The sequence below is a fragment of the Acanthisitta chloris genome, unplaced genomic scaffold (assembly GCF_000695815.1).
Source record: "Acanthisitta chloris isolate BGI_N310 unplaced genomic scaffold, ASM69581v1 scaffold37484, whole genome shotgun sequence".
In the NCBI taxonomy this organism is placed as follows: Eukaryota; Metazoa; Chordata; class Aves; order Passeriformes; family Acanthisittidae; genus Acanthisitta; species Acanthisitta chloris.
The window spans coordinates 1-22,577 of NW_008669368.1; the positions used below are offsets into that span (position 1 = coordinate 1).

The following is a 22,577-nucleotide window of genomic DNA, read 5'->3' on the forward strand; positions in this document are numbered from 1 at the left end:
AGGTTGCTGGTGGTGGTGGGAATGCTTGTGCTGGCTGCGTGAGGAAAATGGGTTTGAATGTCGTTCTTAGAGCTGTTGGAAAAAAGCGTTTTGGGCGTAGAGCGGCGCTCTGTGGTGTAGAAGATAGCGCATCTTCTAGCCGGGTGAACCCTGGTTAAACAAAGTGCTGGCAACGCCTCTGTGCTCCTTATGCCGCAGGGATGTTGTAAAGCTTTGCATTTTTTCGCTTAGTTTTTTTTTCGCTTAGTTTTTTTTTTTCAGTTAGTTTTTTTCCCCTTAGTTTATTTCCCTTAGTTTTTTTCCCTTCGTTTTTTTCCCCTCGTTTTTTTCCCCTCGTTTTTTTCCCTTCGTTTTTTTCCCTTCGTTTTTTTCCCTTCGTTTTTTTCCCCTTCGTTTTTTTCCCCTTCGTTTTTTTCCCCTTCGTTTTTTTCCCCTTCGTTTTTTTCCCCTTCGTTTTTTTCCCCTTCGTTTTTTTCCCCTTCGTTTTTTTCCCCTTCGTTTTTTTCCCCTTCGTTTTTTTCCCCTTCGTTTTTTTCCCCTTCGTTTTTTTCCCCTTCGTTTTTTTCCCTTCGTTTTTTTAATGCAAAAAAAAAGTGTTTATGTCGTCTCATTAAAAGATGAACTGGTAGCGTTGTATTGTTTGGCAGCTCAAGTACAGCACCCAAGTCCCAAAGCTGGGCTCTTTTTTCTTAGGTTCTCTTTTTGCCATCTCAAAAAAGGGAAGAAGGCTGAAAAGCAACAGCAGCTCTAGAAGCAAGTTCTCAACTTTGTTGTTTCAGTATACATTAAGTCTCAAGATATCTTCCAGAACTGGGGTTGAATTTAGGTCGGTTTACCCTATTGGTGCTCAGTAAAAGGCATTTCAGAGCAGAGTTCTAGACTTTGTGAGGAATAGAGCTGTATGTAGTTTACTGTCTTGGTTGACAACACACTCTGTGTCTGCCAGCGTGTCTGGCATGGATGTTCTCAGCTTCTGCTCTCTGGGAGAGAGTGTTTTGTTAACTGCAGCTCTTACTTGGTACCTTGAAATGTAAGCACCCGTAAAAATCAGTACCATGAAAATAAACGAGGCCTATTAAAATGAAATCGGAGTCCAGGAGCTGGAAATAAAAGCCACTTTGCCCCAGCACATAAAGACTTTTAGAGATGTTGAGGTGTACAAGCAAGTTGGTGCCCCCAAGTAGTTATACAGAAGGAATTGCCCATGTGTCTCCTGGGATGTGCTGTTCGTCCTGGCACACAGAACACTCCACTGCTCACATCTTTCTGAGTGCCACACGTCATCGAAGCTGGCTGGACTGTTCGGCCTCTGACCAAAGCGTTACGAATGTAATGATGGAGTTCTCCTGGGCAGGTGCAGCTGCATCCTGCCTGCACATGCGAGTTACGCTGTCACTTGTGTTTGTCAGCTGCAGAAGCTGACAGACCTCCCAGTGAGAACCAGTCGTGCTTGGTTAGGTGCATTTTTAAATCCTAATTTGGTCTTCTGAAATGGATTAGTTTGATTTTATGTGCACGTCCTTTGTCCAGTTCCTTTCTCCTGGTCTGTGAGGGAGGCTGTGAGACCCCACAGTGAAGAGAGGAGTGTGGCTCACTGCTGTGCTGTGCAGGGTGATCCCTGCAGTGCTCCCCAGCTCTGCCACTGGCGCGTTCTAACCTCCTGACATGGGAGGCAGCAAGAGCTGAGGGACTTAAACAAGGAGACATCCTAACCATACATGTAAACAGGTAGTAGTTCTACGATTAGCAGAACAGTAGGGCCTTCTCTGTCCTGATTCCACGTGCTTAATCTCTACTCCCCAGTGCCTGAGAGAAGGCCGAACATCCAGCAATCTACATTTCACCTTTGGCTTCCAGGGGACAATTTTCTTCTTAACCCCAGCTGAGATTGCCATGACAGTTTTTCCTTCAGCAGTGAATGGATGTTTTGTCTGCTTCAGTGCCCTGGAGATGTCGCTTTCATTTAACTGCAAACTGAGGTTGTCTCTGAGCCCACTGTGATGTGCAGACATCAGTGCTTATTGGGAAAGGAGCATGTATATGTACAGAAGCGCTATACATGTTATTTTAAAACACTTCCAAGTTAAAATTTGAAAACTTTTTTGACTCAAAAGTCCTGACAATTTCAGTGCATCACTCACTTTTCCTTGCTTTGCTAAGAATGTTGACTTTGACTGGGCTCAAGGAGACAAGAGTACATATGAGCAAATAAAGGAAGGCTCAGTATCCTCTGGCTTGCCAGAAATCTGACAAGCATGACTTAAACTTCTGGTGCCTGTTCTTAACTAAGTTTGAACTCTGTAAACACAAGGATGTGTCCACTGGTCATTTAAAATTCTACCTTTTTTTTGTAGACTTCCTTTGTTGTTGATGAAGTCAGTAGCATCATTAAAGAGGTAAACTTAACATTTCCTTTTTGTTGGTGTGAAAGTATAGTATGTTGTATGTGTGTGCTGAAAGGCATTCCATAAAATCTGACAACTGCTATGTAATAGATGTCTGGAGATGTTGCTATCAAAGTATAGGTAGCTGCTGATTTAACCAGTGTACAGACTTTTAAGGGGAACCGTTGCCTAGCTTTAGCTGTGATATGTATTGCAAATCCAAAAATCTAATTAAAATAGTTTGATATGCTCCTCTCTGGTTGCAGTGCATCCCTGTTAGAGTTTCTAGGGGGATCTTTTATGGTAACCCCATAGAAATAGAATCTGTATTTCAGTAAAATACACAGGAGTTTCTCATGAACTGCATGTTCATGTTGCTGTGTTCTCTTAAGATGTGTGTCTCCAAAGTGAGTTCTTGTTTGTTTGGAATGATCGAACTACTCTTGTTGCTAAGAAACATGAATTTTCTCTCTGGAAAATTTCCAGAGGGATTTGGAATTCCTCTTGTAAACTAGTGCAATCTTTCTCATGTTGCAAAATGACTGTTTTGGTCAGACTCTGTAAATGGAATGCAAATGCTTTTCGTACATGCTCCTGTCTCTTCTGAATTTGAAAGACTTTTGTGGTTATTTTTTAAACAATTTCTGTGATGAAAAAATGTGTCAATGAAAAATACATGCCTTTAACATACATTTATCTGTATCGTAAAGGGGAAACTGTCCTCATAACTAGAATGGATTGTTTGGCTGAAGGCTTCTGCTCTGTCAGTAACTACCAATCACATGGGGTTTTTGTTTTGATCTGGGGTTTTGCTTCCCAAAAACAATTATCCTGAAAGTTCTTTTCTGTAGAAGAATACGTGTGGATAAACCATTGCTATGTACACTTTTTTCACTCTCTTCGGGACTGTTTAAATCAAGACCCTTTTCCTAGCTGGCTGAAGGGCATTGGGATAGGGACTACAAATAATCTAAATATCACAAAATGAACAGGGGATGGAATCTGTAATGCTTTCCCCTGTGCCTGGCTCAGGCTCTGACCTGCAAGTTGTTAATGATTGAAAACACCTCCAGCAGCCAGTGTGGCCCACCAGTGTTCAGGAATTTTCCCTGGGTGTGAGGCCCATGCTGGAATGGGCCATTGAGTCCTTTGTAATTGACAGCAGTGCAGCTCCTCTCCCTGTTTGTCACCAACAGGCCATCGAGAGTGCCATAGGTGGCAATGCCTACCAGCACAGCAAAGTGAACCAGTGGACAACAAGTGTGGTGGAGCAAACACTGAGCCAGCTCACCAAGCTGGGGAAGCCCTTCAAGTACATCGGTGAGCTCAGCTCTCTCTTTTCTGTGAAGCTGCTACAGTCCAGTGCACTGAGGGGCAGGGGTGGGGGAAGACCTCAGCAAGAACCATGTCTGTGAACTGCTTGTCAGCATGGATATGCGCACGCGTGTGTAAGCGTGTGCTGTGCTGAGCAAAAACGTAGCTGAATGTTAATTACTGTGAGTGATAAATTAATAAAAGCTTCTCTACTGACAGTGACCTGTGTGATTATGCAGAAGAATGGTGCTGGGCTGCATACAGCAAGCTCTTGCTTCTGGGACAACTCCAGTGATGGTAAGGAACACAGCTGTTGGATTTTTCAACTTGCAGCTTTACTGCCACTCTTACATCTGTAAGAGTAGGCTGCATACTTTCCTTTTTTCCCCAAGTGCTGTAGCTTTGGAGTACTAGCATGCTGCTTGGTATTTTTTCCATTTGGCTGTGATGCTAACTGGGCTGTATATGAAATACTTAGCTGTTGGGAAGGCTTCACGCTTAAGATTCTTAAAGTCAGCAGATAGAACCATGTATATAGGGGTATGCATTTAATCACTGTAACTCTGTGTCTGAAACCCTTTTTTTTTTTTGTATTTGTAGGAACCTGCACTGTGAGATGGGAGAATAAGACCATGTACTGTATTGTCAGTGCCTTTGGACTTGCAATATAGTTGCCTTGAAACCGTTCATGCTTTTCTATTCCAGCACTTGACTCCATCTCCATTCAAACTGTGAATACCTGAACAACTTGCTTTTACATTTTTTAAGTAACTTTTCTTCAGACATAGAAATATGAAAACCTGTTGTTACATGGTTTATGTTTGTACCTAGTATTGTACCAGTGTTGCCACACTTTCTTAACACCTCAAAACTTCTCTTGAAGGTGCTAATACTGAAATCTGCTGCAGTGTAGACACTTTCTCTAGATTTCTTTTTTAAGACCAATATAAATGAGACACTGACTTTCACACTTTGTACTTTTGGTTAGCATTAAATTATTGACATTCATAACCATTGGTCTGACTCATTTATACTGAACTCTTGTAGTTGAAAAAAAGTTGTTGTCTTCGAGGTAGTTGAGATACATACCAGAATGCAAAGCACTGTCATAATTTTGCCAAAGTCACTACAAACTTGCAAGAAAATTAGTGTGTTTATCAGAAAGTAACTTGGCTGCATTTTTGGGAGCTGTTAAATCTGATGGTATGGTATTTAGGGCATGGGCGATAACAGAAATTACTGTTTTAATTGAACAAAGATAAGAAATGTTTCACATTCTATAAGCTCTCAGCAAGCTCTGCCTAGCTAATCATTCACTTCTGCAGCTAGTTGCATTTATAAAGCAGGTCTTGAACTTAGTTGCTACCGTCAGTGTTGATTTTGCTGATGGTGATTGTGATGAGTTCTGATAGTTGGTGAAACACGATCCTTGCTGAAAGGGGAAAAACCTGCCTCGATGTGACGTGACTAAATGACACGTGAATACGTTTTCTGCCTTCTAAAGTTGCAGAAGAATAACAAGTAAAACGAGTTTTCAGCATAGGCCTGGATAAGGTTTTGTCAGCTAATTAATGAAATTGCAGCGTGCTATGAATTTCAGAAGACCTGTGTGAACTGCGATGCTGCTTCTGTAAGCAGGAGCTCACTGCTGGGGAAGGTGAGAGAATTACAAAGCAAGTGTGGGCTAGTCTGACTGACCTGGATTTGCTTCTGTTTAGGAAGCCCTGGCAAATGTTTTCAGGTTCTGTCTCTCAGCTGAAGTAGTTTAGAGGGAGATGACTGCTGATAACAACAGTTTGTTTTCACGATCTGGAAAGACTTACTGCTGAAAGTTCAACTGCCAGTAGAGGCTTTGGTTGTCATAGTGCTATAGGTGCATAGGGAGCTCTCTGGGCTAGCTCTGCTCAGTGTATCCAGACTGGAAAAACCTGTGCTAGGCAAGGCTTTGACCTCTCCTTCCTATCCATCTCTGCTGTCAGTACAGCAAAACAGTTGTCTTTATCAGCAGCTTTGGGCTTGGTACATTTGAAGCTTTTCATATAGCTGTAAGGCTTACATATTTCTGCAAACATACCAGTTTCAAAACAGCTCTGAACACAAGCTACTTGATCATTCCTGCATGTGTCCTAGTGAGTGCTACAGGGCTATACACAGCGTCCATACCTTAGACTGAGGAGTATAGACCTTGCATTTCTGTAGCAGAGAGAGCTTTTGCATGGGTTTCACTAGAAGCAGAACACTGAGTATTCAGTCAGAAATGATACACCACCTGTAAAAAAGAAAATATTAAAACATGAGATTGAATTAAGTGCCTAAAAGAGTCATCAGGGTGAGAGAGAAACTTATAAAAAGACTGAATCTTTGCTCTCTGAATCGCTAAGGAATTTTTTCACTTGGATGCTTAGATAATTTATCTCCTTTCCATCAGCATGCCAGAATGGTGCTGATACTCTAGTACCTACTCAGCTGTTTATTTACATTTAAAAGAAATAGTTTCATGCACTTTGGGAAGATATTTGCATCTTGGTCAAGCCATTCAAACATTCCTTATCCTTTGTTCATGTTAATAATAGCAAACCCCTTGGTTTTTTTGCTGTTTGTTCTTATGCATGTGCTGAGCTGCAGAAAAAAAGAATGTTCGAAATGCTTGTCAGTGTAAGAGCTGCATGGGAGGAAAAATCCTGTTGCTTACAACAGAAGTTGTGCAACAGAAAGGTGGGTATGGTTTTGTGGATTTACATGTGAACTATAACTAATACTTCCAAGGTAGCCGTTTTGAGAGTACAGAAAGGAGTGTAGAAGTTGTGGGAGTTTGGGTGTTGGTGTCCCCCTCCCATGAACGAGCGTAGGGCTTTGCTATAAGATGCTAACCATTGTATAGCCCAGTTTTGTTGTTCTGCAGTGACTGATTTTTACATTTTCATTATCTTAAACACCTTAGTTTTAGTCACTTTTTTCTAAGATTGCTGGCCAGCTCATCTCAGTGCCAAAGTAAAGCACTGGGGGGGATGAGCTTGCAGAGTTCTTGCTCTAAGTAATTAATGGGCCTTAAAAAAACATTAGCCTAGCCTGTGGGCTGGCCTGGTCAGGAAGGTAATTATGAAGTCAGTCTCTGTGTCCTGTCTCTCACTTGCAGCCATGGCTCTTCATATGTCTGCAGCTATAGAACCCGGGGCGTGTCAGCCCAGACCCAGGGGAGGAGGAGGAGGAGGAAGGGGGAAGCCATTTACTGTCACTGCTGCAAGTATGACCTGTCTGCCACCATTAGCTAAAGCCTAAAGCAAATGGCTTCAGGCTTAACTGCTGCTGGTAAACAAGCACTGCCATATCTGATATTAAAGCAGGAGTAAGTTTCATACCCATCTGCGCAGGGAAGTTTGTGGCTGTTTTATTCAGCACAGTGAGATTTCTGTATGTAAGGAATGGCATCTCCCCACAGAGCCAGCGACGTGCTGATCACTTTTGCAGGGGAAAAAAACCCCCTACCAAACAAAAAAACCTGTGTTAATCTGTGCTGACACAGCCTCTCAGATCTCATCCTTGTGCAATTACCAAAGTTTAAAAACACATAGGGAAAACGCATGTAAACCAAAAAATGGCACAGTTCACCAGAAGGAAAGTAAAATCCACCAGAAGGAAAATAAACCCAAGATACAATATAAAGATATAAAACTTTATTATGAACATATTTAACAACGCTTATGCACATGAAGTCTTCCAAGAAACTCAATACTTTGCTTGAAGTAAAATATTCATGTTTCCTTCATATTCCATATTAGCATGAAGTTTTACAACATAAATGGCTAATTTGCTGTTATTAGCACAACTTCTGAATACACAGAATATTTAACACATGTCCTCATGCACACTTTCTCAAAGCAGCATTTAATTACAGCTTCTCATTAAACAGAGCATTTATCTTACACATTTTTATACCATTTTGGTACACAATTTCCCCGTATTTTCATTTTACATATTTACAAACTTCTAAAAAAAGTTTTACAGTAATGCAAAGGTTATTACTGGCATAAGCAAAAGGAAATGGGTGGGGAAATCAGGTGACTACAGATAAAAAGTGGTCATTTGGCTCAGAGAAAGACAGTAGATCAAAGTCTTTCCTAGCTGGAACCATTCTCCCCAGTATTGGTACCACAGGTCCAATGCAGTAGCTGTTTCTCACTGGTGTTAAGCCTTAGGCTTCCTCTTCTTTGCCAGTCCTAGGAAAGTTTCCAACCAATTCCAATTTTTAAAGCAAATACTACAGAAAACAGTTGCCATGAATGGCTCACACTCAATTACTGATTTCTTCAGAGTCTCTTGAAGTGTTGCAGTTAACAGATGGTCTCTCCTTTAGAGCAGGATCATTGTATGCTCCTTTCTGTGTACTTCTCTCGTTTCATATAGCTCCACTAGTGATGGAAATAATTACTTTAGCAGTAATGAAAGGAAAGCCAGGCTAGTTTCTTGCCCAGATATGTGCTGTTTCACCCTTAGGTTACAATACTTGACTCAGGTGAATTTATGCCACCTACTCCCAAGATGTTTACAAATCCATATTGTAATATTCTTCAAATGCTGTCTCTGCATTCCAGTCATGGAAATAAGAGAAGGCAAACTGAGATTTCTTGCTAGCAAAACTAGGTCCTCATCTGCTTCACTGCTTTTGTCTTTTTACTGTATATTGAATTTGACATGACAGTGCTTCAACCAAGCTTAACGTAACACTCTAGCACTGCCACAATACAAAGCTGTTTTGCATGGCAAACACTGCTTAAATACAATCTCTAAAAATTAGCAAGGAAACTATTTCCTTTCTATTTTCATAGATAATTAAGTACACATCTCCCATTCTTTGCTTTTCTATTTCCACTTTGAATGTAGCTATGTAGTAAAGTTAATGCAAACAAAACAGCATGAGAAATGGGCTGAAAACAGCTTAGAAAAAATAATCTCAAAGTTACATTAAAAACACATTCTTTAATTAATGAAATCCCAGAGCATGACACTATTTCAGGGTTAACTGTAACAACCAGTTCAGACTGGTTGAAACATTAGTGATAAGAAACATTAGTGTACTTTGCACATTGGTCAAATTTTATCTCTTCTGAACAATTTAGGAATGAATGAAACAACATCAGAGTAAAAAAATATCTGAATATATGAGGATTGTGTAAATAGAAATTTTTGAAGACCTACTGCCTGTAGCCACTGTCATTCCAATGGAACTCAGAAGGATTTAGGGTGTGTAAACAATGCTGAGTTGGCTCCCAAGTCTGACTCTGCAAATAGCTGTAAAGCCTCAGGAAAGTCACCGTGGGAATAGTGAAAATGAGAAGGGGCTCTCCAATTTTAGGGTGCAGAGTATCTCCCATACTTGTTAAAAAAAGTCTAAAGGAAGTGCTGATGGTACAAATTACCTAGTTCACTAGGAAAAAACCACCACTGACTTGAAATACTTCTTCAATGTTTTCCTGTATGTTGTTCTAAACTGACCCCAATTAAGAAGTTAAAGGGGAAAACCTCTTCCTCCCCAGCAGTTTCCTTGCCTTAGCCATACAACAGTGCTTTGGCTTCTAAAAATGAATGATCCCTGTCACAGAAAGTTTTAAAATTCAGATACTCTCAAACAATGTCACAGCTCTACATAATTTTAGGAAGTTTTTTCTCTCTCTCTCACACACACACGTCTCACCACACTTGTCTTTAGCTGAGCACCGATTGAATCTGAGCTGTTCTATGTAGCAAGGATGCAACCATATGTAGCAGTTCCTTTGGTCCCCTCTAAGCAAACTGCTGCCCTGTGAAGTCTCCCCTTCACAATCCTGAACAGCTACCGGGAGGTTACTGCAGTGGGAATGGTCTGAAGCAGTTGTTGCATGAAAGCAGAACAAATCTGCTTTTTCCCCCAATATGATTCAGCAAGTCTAGCAGGACGTCATTGCACTATTCTGCCTGAACTACTTCAGTGATGACCACAAATCCCTAGTGTAACCTAGTGCAACCAGTGCTTTTGAGAGTCTTCTACAGCAGCAGGGTGATTTTGCAAGAGTAAATCTCAGTTACAAATCCATGGGAAAAAAGACACTTTTAGACAGGTCAAGTATCTGAAAACAAAAGTAGTTACAAACAAACAGCATCCACTTAAATAAAGAACTGAACAACAGTGTAGGAGAAAACCAACTTCTAAATAGAGAAGCAGCAGCATTGTACAAGGAATACTTAATTCCCATATAACTTATTCCAGCACAGACTGGAATTCAGATAATCACAAAATGTGGTAATAAAAGTTCCCATCAGTACAGGTGGTGACTGTGGTTTGACAAAGGCTGAACTCTGCACACACAGAACACGCTCACAAGCTAACGCTCCTGCGCAGTCAATACATGAGCAACCACAGTTGTTCCTAGGATGTAGATCAACTATCATTAATACCACTCAAGGAAAAATTCTGATGTAGAGAAATAAAAAACCTCTAAAAATGAAATGTTTGGAAATGTGAAGTTGTAACTCCCTATGAAACTTCCATACTGTATTCCCTGTAAGTGTAACTCTCTCCTCCAGCACACAAAAAGCTCAGTAAGAAGAGTACTGCCCTTCCTTCTGAGGTTTGGTGTTGCTGAAATACTTCCACTTGAAAGGGCTGCTTAAAAACCCCAATCCAGACACTTATGTTGTGGCAGGAAAGCATGCCATGAAACATACATTATACAAATCATTTTGCACCACAGACTATTTTGGCTCACTAGAACTTGACTGTTTGCACGTATCTTGCACTTACAAGCCCCGTAAACTTATTTAAACGTATTAAAAAATGATCTTAAGTCTATATCACTTATTTGAAGGAAGAATAGAATAGAAAGCTTATGTTTTCTTGCATGAATTAAAAAAAACCCCCAACAAACCATTCCCTGCCTCCAGCTCAAAAGACCAAGGTAGAAAATTGAAAGGGAAATGAGGCACTTCATACAGCACTCGACAATATACAAAGGAGCTAATGCAAATGCAACAGATGAATGACAGTAAGCTGTACATCATCCTAAAAACCCCCAAACATAACAAAGCCCAAACCCAAGCAGTGGAAGCAGTTTGGAACTCAGTATATAGTCAGTGAGACTTTTAAATGGAAATAGACTTAGAGATTTTAGTTCACCGACACCCTGCCATCAGGCATTTTGTAAGACATGTAAAAATTTTGGTTTCTTGAGTTTGCACCACAACCATTTCCAGCATTCTTTTTTCTCAGTTTTAACTGTGTAAACAGAAGCAGGATGTCCTTCCTGGGAGTTGGTGTTCAGATGACAGCAGACTAAGGGAAGCCAAGGAAGTTGTCCATCTAGGAAAACTTCAGAACTCGCTTAATTCCAGCTGAACAAGTCTGTCTGCGACAAAATCAATCACTGTCCGATTCCTCTTTATACTTGGCTCTTATAGCTTGGCCGTTCTGAAGTGGCATTTCTTCATAGTCACTTCTGTGAAACAGAAACTTGTTGAAACTCCTGAATGTGGTGCTCAGATAGAAAGTTGAAAATAAACAGGAAAGTCCTAAACTACATTAGGGCATCAGATTGTTATTTGGGTAAGAACTTGTTATCTGTTTTTCTTCCTTGTGGGAGATACGAACAACATACATGAACTCTCCAGAAGATGATGCATAACAGAAGTTACTCTAGTAACTACAAACCATTTTCATATAGAAGCAAGCTGGCACTATCACTGCTCAGCTAACTACCAAAGGCAAGCTATCCCAGGCAATCAATAGGGTTAGTCCAGCATGATCTTGTTCAGCTTAGTGCAGTGTTGGTCCCACCCTCCCAGTTCCAGCCACTTCAAGTGTGAAAGCATCAAGGGCAGATAAGGAGTGTGTTTAAGTGCCCAGCACACAGACACCTGGCTGGGATGGGTTTCAAGTGCTACTATAAACCTCATATGACATAAACTCACACAAGTCATGGAAGTTTTGCTAGACTTGATTATTCTCAATTCAGTAAGCAATGGACACTTAAGAAGAGCCATTCTCCTTCCCTGATGCGTTTATGTGTAAGCTCCCTATTCACTAACTCCACCTGAGTCCTGCTGTCCTTCCTAGTGAAAAAGGAAATCCTTTCCTTTGCAGCTTTTGCTGCCTTCACTCCAGGACCTACCAGCATTGTAACACTTTCTTACCTGTTTGTATCAGTGCCATGGCAATCCCTTTTAGAAACCCAAAAAAAAAAAAAAAGAAAAAACAATACACATTCTCATTGCATTTCTGTTCTAGAAAAAGGTTAAGTTTCTGTTCTTTAGGCAGAATACTTTCACTAACAAATCCTTCACTAATTTAATGAATATGGAAATGAATACTACAAAAATAACACACCAGAAGTAACTCTCCATAGGTATTTTACAATCTTACCCATAAATCACATCGTCATCCGAATCATTCAGCATAGAAAAAGCAGGATTGTCTTTCAATTGTGATTCTGGAAAATACAAATAAGGGTTAACCTAGTGTTTTAAATATAGAAATGTGACTGTGGATCCAAATCAACACTGTAGCAACAGACACACAACTGCCAAGGCAGACACAACTACAGTTCAACAAAACTATATCCAGACAGGAATACTCTCCTCTGAACTCTCCACCCTTCAGCCACATCATCATTAAGACCTAAGAAGATGACATCTTGTTTTTAGATAGATATTCTCCATGCTGTATACGTGAATTTCCTCCCTTGTGCAGTTTCCTATGTCATACTATTTCAACCTGCACATAAATTAATTCAGACTTCATATACAAATCAAAAGTTTGTATATATTTAAAAAGCACACACTTCTTGGTTATTTCTAAGCTACAAATATAGTAAACCAAAGCTGGAACCCCTTCACTGCAAGTCAATGATTATCCAGTTATCCTCCATCCTTCTAAGAGATGAAGGAAGGATTTGTATCTTCATGGGGAGATGAAAAGAAACACATACTTTCACTGGCTATTTATGACAACTCCCTCTACCTTGTTTTAAGGCCTTAATTTCTTGCACAATCTGTGCTGCTTAGTTGCAGTTCATAGTTATATACAAATAAAATTCAGTCTAGCATTTTGCCATAACATCTTTTTCCTGGCAGCCTTTTACTTTCTGCTATCTACAAATGAATACTTCTTGCAAACCAACAGAAAGTTTTAACATTCATTCTCACCCAGCCAGTTCTTTTTCCATTCTTAGTGGAAAAATAGCATTTTTCTGTAACAGTTCTATCCATCTCAGTTCTAGAAAGTTTAGAAAAAGGACCAGCTCCACTGGTGTTTTTAGTGCCTTCCCCCTGCATGACTCAGTATGCAAGATGTGATTGGACAGGTTGCTAGATAATCTATCTCATCTAGGCTTCCTTTCCTATGAAAGGTTGGACCAGGTGACCTTTCCAGGTCCCTTCCAACCTGGGCACTCCTCTGGTTCTATATCTTTAACTCAATGCTTAAAGCAGAAAATGGACTCAGTACAAATATTTACTTTAAAGATCTTTATCTGTTAAAGAGAGAAATGCTTTATAATCATCATGTAAGGCAGATTATATCCTCTACATAGGAATGCAAAAACAGAAGTGCCACTGATTCAGTCCTTTATCTCCATTTACAGGGACCCTTTGCAGCCCTTCCCATAGCAACTTCTCCAGAATTTCTCCCATATCTGAGATCAGCTTCACTCCTTTTCCAACAGCATGTTACTGATTTTGGAGTCCAGCCTGCCAGCATGGCAATGTATTAACCTTTGTTAGAACAAAGTACAAATGAAGCAGTTGTTACCTAAGGACTGTCTGTGAGTCAGTTCAAAAGTTGGTGCATCACATGCAAACACCCTACTGACTAAGTGCATAAGAATTCAAGCCTAGCTAATCAGGTGGTAACATTTTATGTGTTCCTTCATATTTCCAATACTAATGTGCTCAGGAGCAGTGCAGCTTCTGCTTATGTTAACTCAAAGCAAACTGAAACAGTAATGAGAGAACCAAAATATGAAGAGGTAGCACGGTGTCTGCTAATATGCCAACTCCTGTCATCCAGGTTTGTCAGGCAAAGGCTTACACTTACCATACAGTGCATTCTTCGAGGGGGAATACACGAAGGCTAATGTGTAGAGATAAAAGTTCAATAAAGCATAAAATGATAAGAATTCTGCTGGTAGTAAGTGTCAAGGATATTGCTCAATATAGCTCCATACATACTAACTTTGTAAACAAGACCAAATCCATACACAAGCTGTTTCAATGCAAAGAATGTTTACCTTATTCAAGTGTGAGAGCATAAACGGCTAAACAAAACTGCATGTTTGAAATTCAATGGCAACTGATGTACTCAAGCTATTTCCAGGTAAAGCTCCCACTAAAAACAAAGCTTTAACACAAGTCACATTTGCTGAGTCCAGGTCTACTCCTGAGCAATGGAGAGCATGGTCAATTGAATCGTTCTGCCCTCAGTGCTAAAGGAAAGCAGAGTAAGGGGATGTTCGGGTAGGTTTTGTTTTGTTCTGCTTATTTTTTAAAAAGAAGAAAGGAGAAAGGACTATCTGTAGATAGAATTCCAAAGATGGTTTCTTGCTATTCTTTTGGGAAAATACTGAAGGCTTTACATACAGTTTTCTACTACCTCCCAACACAGATCTGCTTATCGGCAACCAGAGCAGCTGCAGTCACACAGGCACTTTAAGAAAGTAGAATGAACTAGGATCTCTCTTTTTTTTAACTTTTCCTGTTGTCAACAGACATCAGAAATAGTCTCTGTCAAGTCACTTCAATCCTCTGCTGTGACCTATACCACAGGTAGACTTGGACCAAGCCACAAATGCATTTTCAGAGACTTCCAAACCATTAATTTCTCATGCTTTAGTATGATAGGTATACAGCAAACAACTGAGGCAGCAAACACAGCCAAATTTGTCACATCTCATTAAAATTACTCAGATATGCATCAGGCATGCATATCTAACCCTTCATTCCCTTGGAAGAGTATCAAGAGCAGCTGTGATACATGTGATGTGAACAAATTAGACTGAGACTGTCTTGCTCATAATCTTCATGAAGAGCCATTGAAAAATGCTGACATGAAACCTCGAACAAAACAGACTAAACTTCAAAAGTCCACCTGTAAGTCAAAGGTCTCAGGAACATCATTTTTAAGTACCTTCTGCATATGAAAACAGATTAACTTTCCTACTTGAGCAGTATCACAACACAAGGATATAATTCTGATAATGAGTTGACAGCTCAGCAACAAAGTTGTCCTGTAGAACTTGTGCTCCAAAGCGTAGGTAGAGTATGACAATGCTGTGGGGGGGGGGGAAAAAAAGGCATATAGGCTTACTGTGTCTTTAAGCTGCAAAATTGAAATAGTAGGTTGATAGAAGAGTATATGAGAAGATAATTATGTTAACATTTATTTTAAGATATTTACTTTCATAGTTCTCAATTAAGAATGATTCTTTTGTAATTAAAAGTCAGCAGTCAACAGAGTAAAGTGGAAAAATCCCATGGTCTGTGTTCCTCAGATTTCGCCCTCTACATACAATCCAACAGTCAACCTTGTTTGAAATAACAGCTGGGATTGGGGAAGACTGATACTAACAATGACCTAAGAAACTAATTGCAAACTTTTGCTTTGACTAAGTGAAGCCCACAAAGCTCTAGAAGAGGGGAACGGTGCACTGCAGACTACTCAGCAGTACAGAAAATATCTCTGCCAAGTGAACCTCTAGCTCTTGCAGTGCACTGCCATGGTAATTGAAATAATACAAAGTTAGCTCAAAAAGCCTCAAGAAGGGTTAAAAAATTAAGACATGTTTACCATAATAGCCATATCAAAAGACATTCTTCAATTTCACTGACAATTTATCAACAAAATGTATTCAAAGCCCTGAAAAAAAGGTTACAAAAGTTACAGTACTGAGAAGTGTACTTGGAAAAGCCTTACCTAATGACAAGCACTACAAAGGTTAATGCAGTCAAGAATTTTAACCTGAGATCTGAAACAGATTGAGAAAAGTTGTTGTTAGTGAATTTACACCTACGGGTAGGAGAAGCAAGCTTGTTTGGGGAAGAATCAAAAGAAATACTCCTTACCAACATAAGGCATGTTTCGAAGCTCTGAGCATGCCCTCACTATCAGGAACAAAAGGTAGAGGATGTATGTGATTGCCACCACAAGGAAGAAGATTTTCATTCCCTGTGAGAAAAGTGTTTGTTTTTATTATTTAATGAGATTTGGTCTATTCCTTCTTCCCTCAATAGAAACCATTATTTCCCAAAGCACGAGATGGTCCATTTATGCAGGGAGAGTAGGCTCATGAAATGAGGATGGTGACACATCCAGGTAGACTTCAGGGGAATGTAAAGAGGATATCTAATAGGAGCCAGCATTTTGTTCACTGTGTTCACAGTGAGCTGCATCTCAATGATTTTCTGAAAACAGATCTCCTGAGCACAATACAAGGACCCATATACATCAGATCCTCCTTTACAACAAGAAAGTCTGAAGTTTACTAGGACGGAGGATCTTGGCAGGAGTAAAGATGGACAAAACTGACTTAATAAGAGGCTTAAAATTTTTTCTTTCAATCCCAACAGTCGTGAGTCTGTGATGAAATTTGTGGTGTTGAGTGTCCAGATTTGCAAGACAATTTACTCTTCTCATTGAGATGGAGCTCAATATAGTCTATGCCTGATCTAAAGCAAAATTAAAGGTACTCTAATCAGCCTGAGACCATCTTACCAGCATTTTCTATTTTCTAAACCATGTTAGAGATTTTTATAGAAGAACAAACCCCACCTCCTTATATTGCCTAACTCCACCTACAATTTAATAGCAAGAAAACATTTTTGACTTACCTGGAAATTACCTGTGTCAACTCTGTATTGATATGTAGGATCATGTACCTCATTGACACTAGAAAAGATGCAAAAAGAAAAAGTGGTACGTGCACCATTCCAGACAGGGTCAAAAGAAACCCATTAACAAAGGAAAGGCTTAAAGTTACTATACAGAGTTTAAAACTAAATGTTTTGGCCATATAAGTTGGTGCCATTAATTCCAACAGAGCCATGACAATTTACTATATATAACATCCTCCTTGCCAAACCCAGTTTTGAAGAAATATGGAGGATTTAAATTGTGATCATGTCTAATCTCCCCATTTATTTTTTAGAAAACGTATAATCTTGTAAATTCCTACAAGCCTTCAGGATTTAATGTTTAAATTTTATCCTTAGTGGTAAGAATTATACTTAAAAAAAGACTGTTGTATGAGGCCTTGCCTCACAGCAATTCTCCTGACAGCAAGAGCATTTCCTGCAGCTGCACTGCTTTCAACCATGCACAATGGCACGGAGAAGGTTAGAAGGTACCGTCCTTCTGAGAAATAAAATAAGAGGCAAACACTTGAGACCAAAACAGTTTAGAAACTACAAATGTACCAAAACTGAGAAAGTTTTCTGGGTGGGCAATAGTGACACCTTTATGGGAACAAAACAAATTGTAAAATAGGAAGAAATACTAAACCAAATGAAAGAACTGAGTCTTGAAGAGAGACAGCACAGCTTGACTTAAGCTGTGTCAATGCCAATTGTGCAGGTTCAATAGTTGAGAAAGTTTGGTAAAAATGTGTAATAGTTAACTACAGAGAAACTGTTGCATCAAATCCTAAAAGCTAATTGGGACATAGTGCTAGAGTGAGGATTGCAGGAAGCCATATTGACAAAGCAGTGATTTCTAGATCTCACTCCAGTTTACAAAGCTATGTACTACTAGATCACCCACAGAGAATTCTGTTTTCAAATCAGTCACAATCTGCAGAAGAGGAAGATGTAAGAATTTGAACTCCACTCCTATATCACGGTCAGAGGTATAAGAATTAAGAACAGATACCACTAGTTATAACCCATCTTCACATTCACAAATACTCTCTCAGCTCATACTTCTGCACTAAATCTTACATCACTTACGTTTGCCATATTCCCAGTGTCACAGAGGCCAGCCACAACAGTCCAACAATAAAGAATTTGGGCAGATAGAAAGTTAAGCACTTCCTTTGCCCCTGTTGAGAAAACAACAGTGTGGTGAAGGAGTGAACCCATATTTGAGAGAGAATTTATTCTTGTCAGATTAAAAAAATCTCTCATCTTTGTTCCATTGAACATGAACTAGTTTAGGAGACTCGCCTTCTGTATTTTTAACCTGCACAGGTGATTAGAGAAGGCATAGAATTGCATCACATTTGTGTTAATAAGATGCAGTAGAATCGGAGCATCCTATTTATACACATTTCTACATACATCACTGATAATGCAAATACAGGAATATGCTCCAGAATTCATACATTTCTTATGCAGTACTTTAAAGTGGTTTAAAAAAAACAATCAATCACCATATAAAACAACAAAACCCTTCAAGCAAGAACAAAGCATAATGGCATCATAATTCTGCAGCCTGTCCCATCTATCTCATTTAGGCTTGGTAGACTAAATCTACTTTATCATAAATCAATTTAACTCCAAAGCTTCCTATGTCACATTGTACTTTATGAATAAAATAAATATATCTTCTGTAAACATTTGGTTTCATTTTTGTCACATTTTGAGAGAACTGAAAAAACAAGTACTGTTTTCTCAGTAAGTAGTAGACAATGTTGCACCCTTACCTGGACTCTTATCCCATGGTAGACACAAAGCCAGAACAACAACAGTGCACACAGAAACAGTGACTGGAATAGATCATCCAGCATTCCAGGAAACCAGCTGTTCACCAGAAAAGAAAGGGGGAAAAATGGATCTGTAACAAAACAAAAATAAAGAAGTTAAACAAAGGAAAAATTACTTTTTCATTATGAAAAGCAAAGCAGAATGTACCTTCAGAGGAACAAAATCCCCTAGATTTTTCAAATTACACCAGTAAATGAAATTGAAGTTTGCTTTATCTTAAAGGAATTTATCTACTCAATAAGGCCCTGAATTTGCTATACCTGAAAAGGTGGGGGTTTTTTTCTTTTTTTTTTTTTTTTAATTAATTTTCTGAAGCCTTACAAACAGCTGCTTATAAATTTAAGGCCAAATTCCATTTTGCATTCTCTCTGGTTTTTGTTTTTAAAAAGTTTCTAAAAATTCTGGGACACAAGTACCATTGTAAAGGAGCAGGAGAGGAAGTAGGATGGACATCCATTTCTGTTCAATACCCCAGTCTCTCATGGAGAATTTCCGCAGGGAATGTGCAAACAGACACTATAAAACAACAACAGCAACAATTTGTAAGGAGGGAGGGAATACAGTCTTAACGGCTCAACCACAGGTAAAAGATAACACAGCACACTGCAAAGGCTAATTCATGGGGATTTGCCACTGAGAACACTGTAAAACAGGAGCCATATCTTCTAGTTGCTATTTCAGCCTCAAGTTCCCTGTTTGACCCCAATGCAAATGACTCAGTCGCTCAAGCAAACTGAGAAGGAAATGAGTAGTGCTGTGAAAATCAACAGTGTATTAAAAAAATGTTGCTTCATTACTGGTTACTCATTACACACGACCAACTTCCACCTATGTTCACTTTTTAAAAAGCAGGTTCCATATTTTATTCACAGTTACGTGCACAGTGACATCATTTATGTGAGAAAAATGCTATCCAAGTGCACAGTACTTTAGTGTCCTTACTCTGAAAATTCTGCATTTTAGATTTTATGTTGGGTTTTCTTTCCAAACACTTCATTTACAGGGGGCAAACCAGGTTGCAGAGGAGAGATAATCTACATCATGGCATGATTTAGGTTGTAAGGGACCACTGGAGGTCCTCTGGCCCCATCCCCACACTCAAGGCAGTGACGACTTTAAAGTTAGATGAAGTTCATATTCAACTGAGTTTTGCTTATTTTCAGAGATGAACAGCCCACACTCTTGGCATCCTATTCCAAAGCCTGAGCCTACCTGTACTCCAAAAATAACTTTTTTTCTAGCATCTAATCACAATTTCCTTTGTTTAAGCAAAATTTTTTAATGTTTAATCCAAAATTGAAGTTTAGAAAAACAAGTTTTCCCACTTAGCCTATTTTATTAATGTCCCTTCAATACCACCTGCAACATCATAAAAGCAGCAACTACGTAAATATTTCAGAAAGATTTTTTACACCCATTCAGTGATGTCTCAGCTCTGCTGGGAATAAATTACTGAACACAGCACTACAGAGCAGTGCTATCATCTGCCTATGTAACATACTCCAGAAAAACTGAAACAAAGTCTTACCGTGACCATAAAAGTAAGAACTACGAAGACAAACCGGAACCATATTTCCACTTGTGAAAAAGTTGGATTGTAGGTTTTCCACTACAAGAAAACAGAAGAAAAACAGCCCAATGTGTAATGTTTTGACAGGGTACATACAACATCAGTAGTTGGCACTTTCTGCAGACACTGAAAAGTTCTCTGGCTTTTCAAAAATCTAAAGGTATAACCAAATTCCATCATGTCACCATGGAAAGACAGACATAAATTCATACCCATCAGATATCTGATGAAAAGATAATGAAAGCAGCCTAATAGCCTTACTTCTCTTTTATCCTGCCACTTTATAACAGTCTTATGTTAAAGCACTTCTCAGGACAAAAATTATAGTCTCCATTAATTTCAGCTGCACTTTCATACAAAGTCTGAATGCCAATAAAGGAGTAAATCCAGTATGCTGCTCTCTGTTAGCAACGTCAGATGCATAAATTGATTATGAGAGGTCAATAAGGTACAAGTGTGCTGCTTCCCATACGGAGTTTATTTTCTTAAAGCTTATTCCCTCATCTCAGAAGCGGAAAAAAAGAAAATCAAGTGAGGGAAGAGTAAATGAGCTTACTAGAAATATCGAAATCTTTTCATAGGTTAAGAGGAAAAGCTCCTTCTTCTCCTCTAATTAATAGAAGGGCAAAGTATCAATTACAACATGTCAGTTTGCATAAACTCTGCTCTGTTAACAACTCATCTCATACCTGGCCTGCTTCTGTTTGGAAGCCACTTTTGACATGTAAACTCCCTGGTACAACATATGCTCTGCTCATCTGAACAAGAGGCTTTACCTTTCAGTGTATTAAATCTGTCAACCTCTGTCTTGTCTTTTTAAACTGTAAATGCAGAATGAAGATTATATGTAGAGAATCCTATTACACAAAAGGCAATCTATGATTTCAACTGAGATCACCATAAACAATTGCTAATAATGAGATAAATTGATGATTTTAGTTGCTGCAGCAAAGCAGAGCTTTGGGTTTAGTTTTTTGGGGAGTTGCAGACAGTTCTGCCTTAAAGGCAGTCTACAAAGCAACACAATAAACTGCACAACTATAAATGCCCCAACACTGTCCTGTTTCAAATTTGGAACTAAACAGAGGATTGGTAAATTTAGGATTTTTTCCCCTTAGAGTTTATTTTTAATGATGTGCTTTATGCACTAGAATATTACCAGTCTTAGTATTTAGAAAGTTAATTTAGTATATTAAAAAGAATTGTTGCTTTACAATAAGATTTTTGCTTGCTATCTTCTCTGCCATACCAAATGCTGTGTGCAGGTAGAATATACCATAGTAACCTGTATCATAAACTTGGTTTAGTTTCATTTTCTCCCAGCGCAAATATTCTATATTTCTTTCTGGAGCCAATCAGTACAGACTAGTGATGTGTTTTATAAGCAATCTTTAGCAGTATGAACTGGGATAGTTATTTCACCAGGGATTATTTCAGTGAATTATTTCAGTAGCCTGCTTATTTTACCCCCAAAAAAAACCCCAAACCCCACCATTTTTCTCTTTCTCATAAGCACAGTCCAAACCCAAAAATCTTCATTTTTCTTTGAGTTTTTAAAATCTTTCTAGTCCACACTTTACTTGTAAAATCTGGAAAATTTCGCTAATTCTGATATATCTTCTGGAAAGGCTAAAAAAGATACCATGCTTCGGAGAGGCAACATCTCTATAAGCAATTTCAAAGAATTGGATGCTCTGGTCTACCTTGTCTATTGTTAAAAATATCTCCCAGGAGTTAAGACTAAATTTATCTGTTCCAGAAAACAGCATTAGCAGTTCATAAAGAAAAATCTTTCCTTACAGAGTTAAAAGAATTGGTCTAGAACCTTATTAACAGCAAATGCTGTAATTGTTCTGACATCAGTAGTGACAGGAAACTTAACTGCATTTTTATGTTTACCTTCAAAAGTCAGATACTTTTTAGTTACAGTTAAAGAACACTTCTACAGCATTAAAGAGACAACTTCTGCTAGTACAAAACTTCATACTTACTGTGAAGGTAATGTTCTGGAGAATGTACATGAACATGTTCAGATCTTCGAAGCTAACAAATATGTTGTACTGAGTGTAGTTCAGGTAGCCAAGGTGAGCAACAATGATTTCACTGCATTTCTGTGGACACATACAGTGGAGAATAGCATGTAAAAGCCTTCAGTATATTTCAGAACATGCACTGTTAGTACAGGTTAGAGAATTTGTTTCTAAATGGTCAAATATCGATGATATTTATTATATGCCTCACCAATCTCAGTCAGTCCAAGCAAGAATTTCTTGAAAGACACCATACAAAGCAGAAGAACCTGATAAAGTCAGTCAGGGGGATCAATGGCTGAACAATAAACAAGGCCAGCTTTTCACTTGGGCTGGTGAACCAGCTGCTTGCAGCACCAGGACAGAGCTGAACAACACCGTCAGCCAAGCTCTAGGTCACTGCACTGTGCGATGGAGCTGTCTTACACCAACTCATTTTTAAAAGTTAACCAGAGGAAAGAGGAAAATCCAAGTGTATTGCTCTCCTGGTAGTATGTAATTAAATCTAATGAAACACTGTTCATTAATTTCTGCAAATTTCATAGATATGTGCATATA

The 22,577-nt window shown here is 39.0% G+C and overlaps 2 protein-coding genes across 2 annotated transcripts; one reads left to right on the forward strand and one right to left on the reverse strand.

Moving 5' to 3' along the window:
• Window positions 1-47: 47 nt before the first annotated feature.
• On the forward strand, window positions 48-4,709 carry DYNLT1 (dynein, light chain, Tctex-type 1). Its single transcript, XM_009073286.1, has 5 exons — window positions 48-143; window positions 2,355-2,396; window positions 3,581-3,704; window positions 3,918-3,995; window positions 4,299-4,709. The coding sequence occupies exons 1-5, from the start codon at window positions 48-50 to the stop codon at window positions 4,367-4,369; spliced, it is 411 nt and encodes a 136-aa protein (XP_009071534.1). The 3' UTR covers window positions 4,370-4,709.
• Window positions 4,710-11,088: 6,379 nt separating this feature from the next.
• On the reverse strand, window positions 11,089-22,100 carry TMEM181 (transmembrane protein 181; the record flags this gene model as incomplete). The annotated part of the gene is made up of 12 exons (XM_009073287.1): window positions 11,089-11,167; window positions 12,091-12,157; window positions 13,762-13,851; window positions 14,911-14,993; window positions 15,637-15,688; window positions 15,786-15,888; window positions 16,551-16,608; window positions 17,664-17,755; window positions 18,359-18,489; window positions 18,836-18,935; window positions 19,948-20,028; window positions 21,981-22,100. Coding segments are annotated over 12 exons (1,056 nt in total), but the record flags the coding sequence as incomplete, so codon positions are not given.
• Window positions 22,101-22,577: the final 477 nt, after the last annotated feature.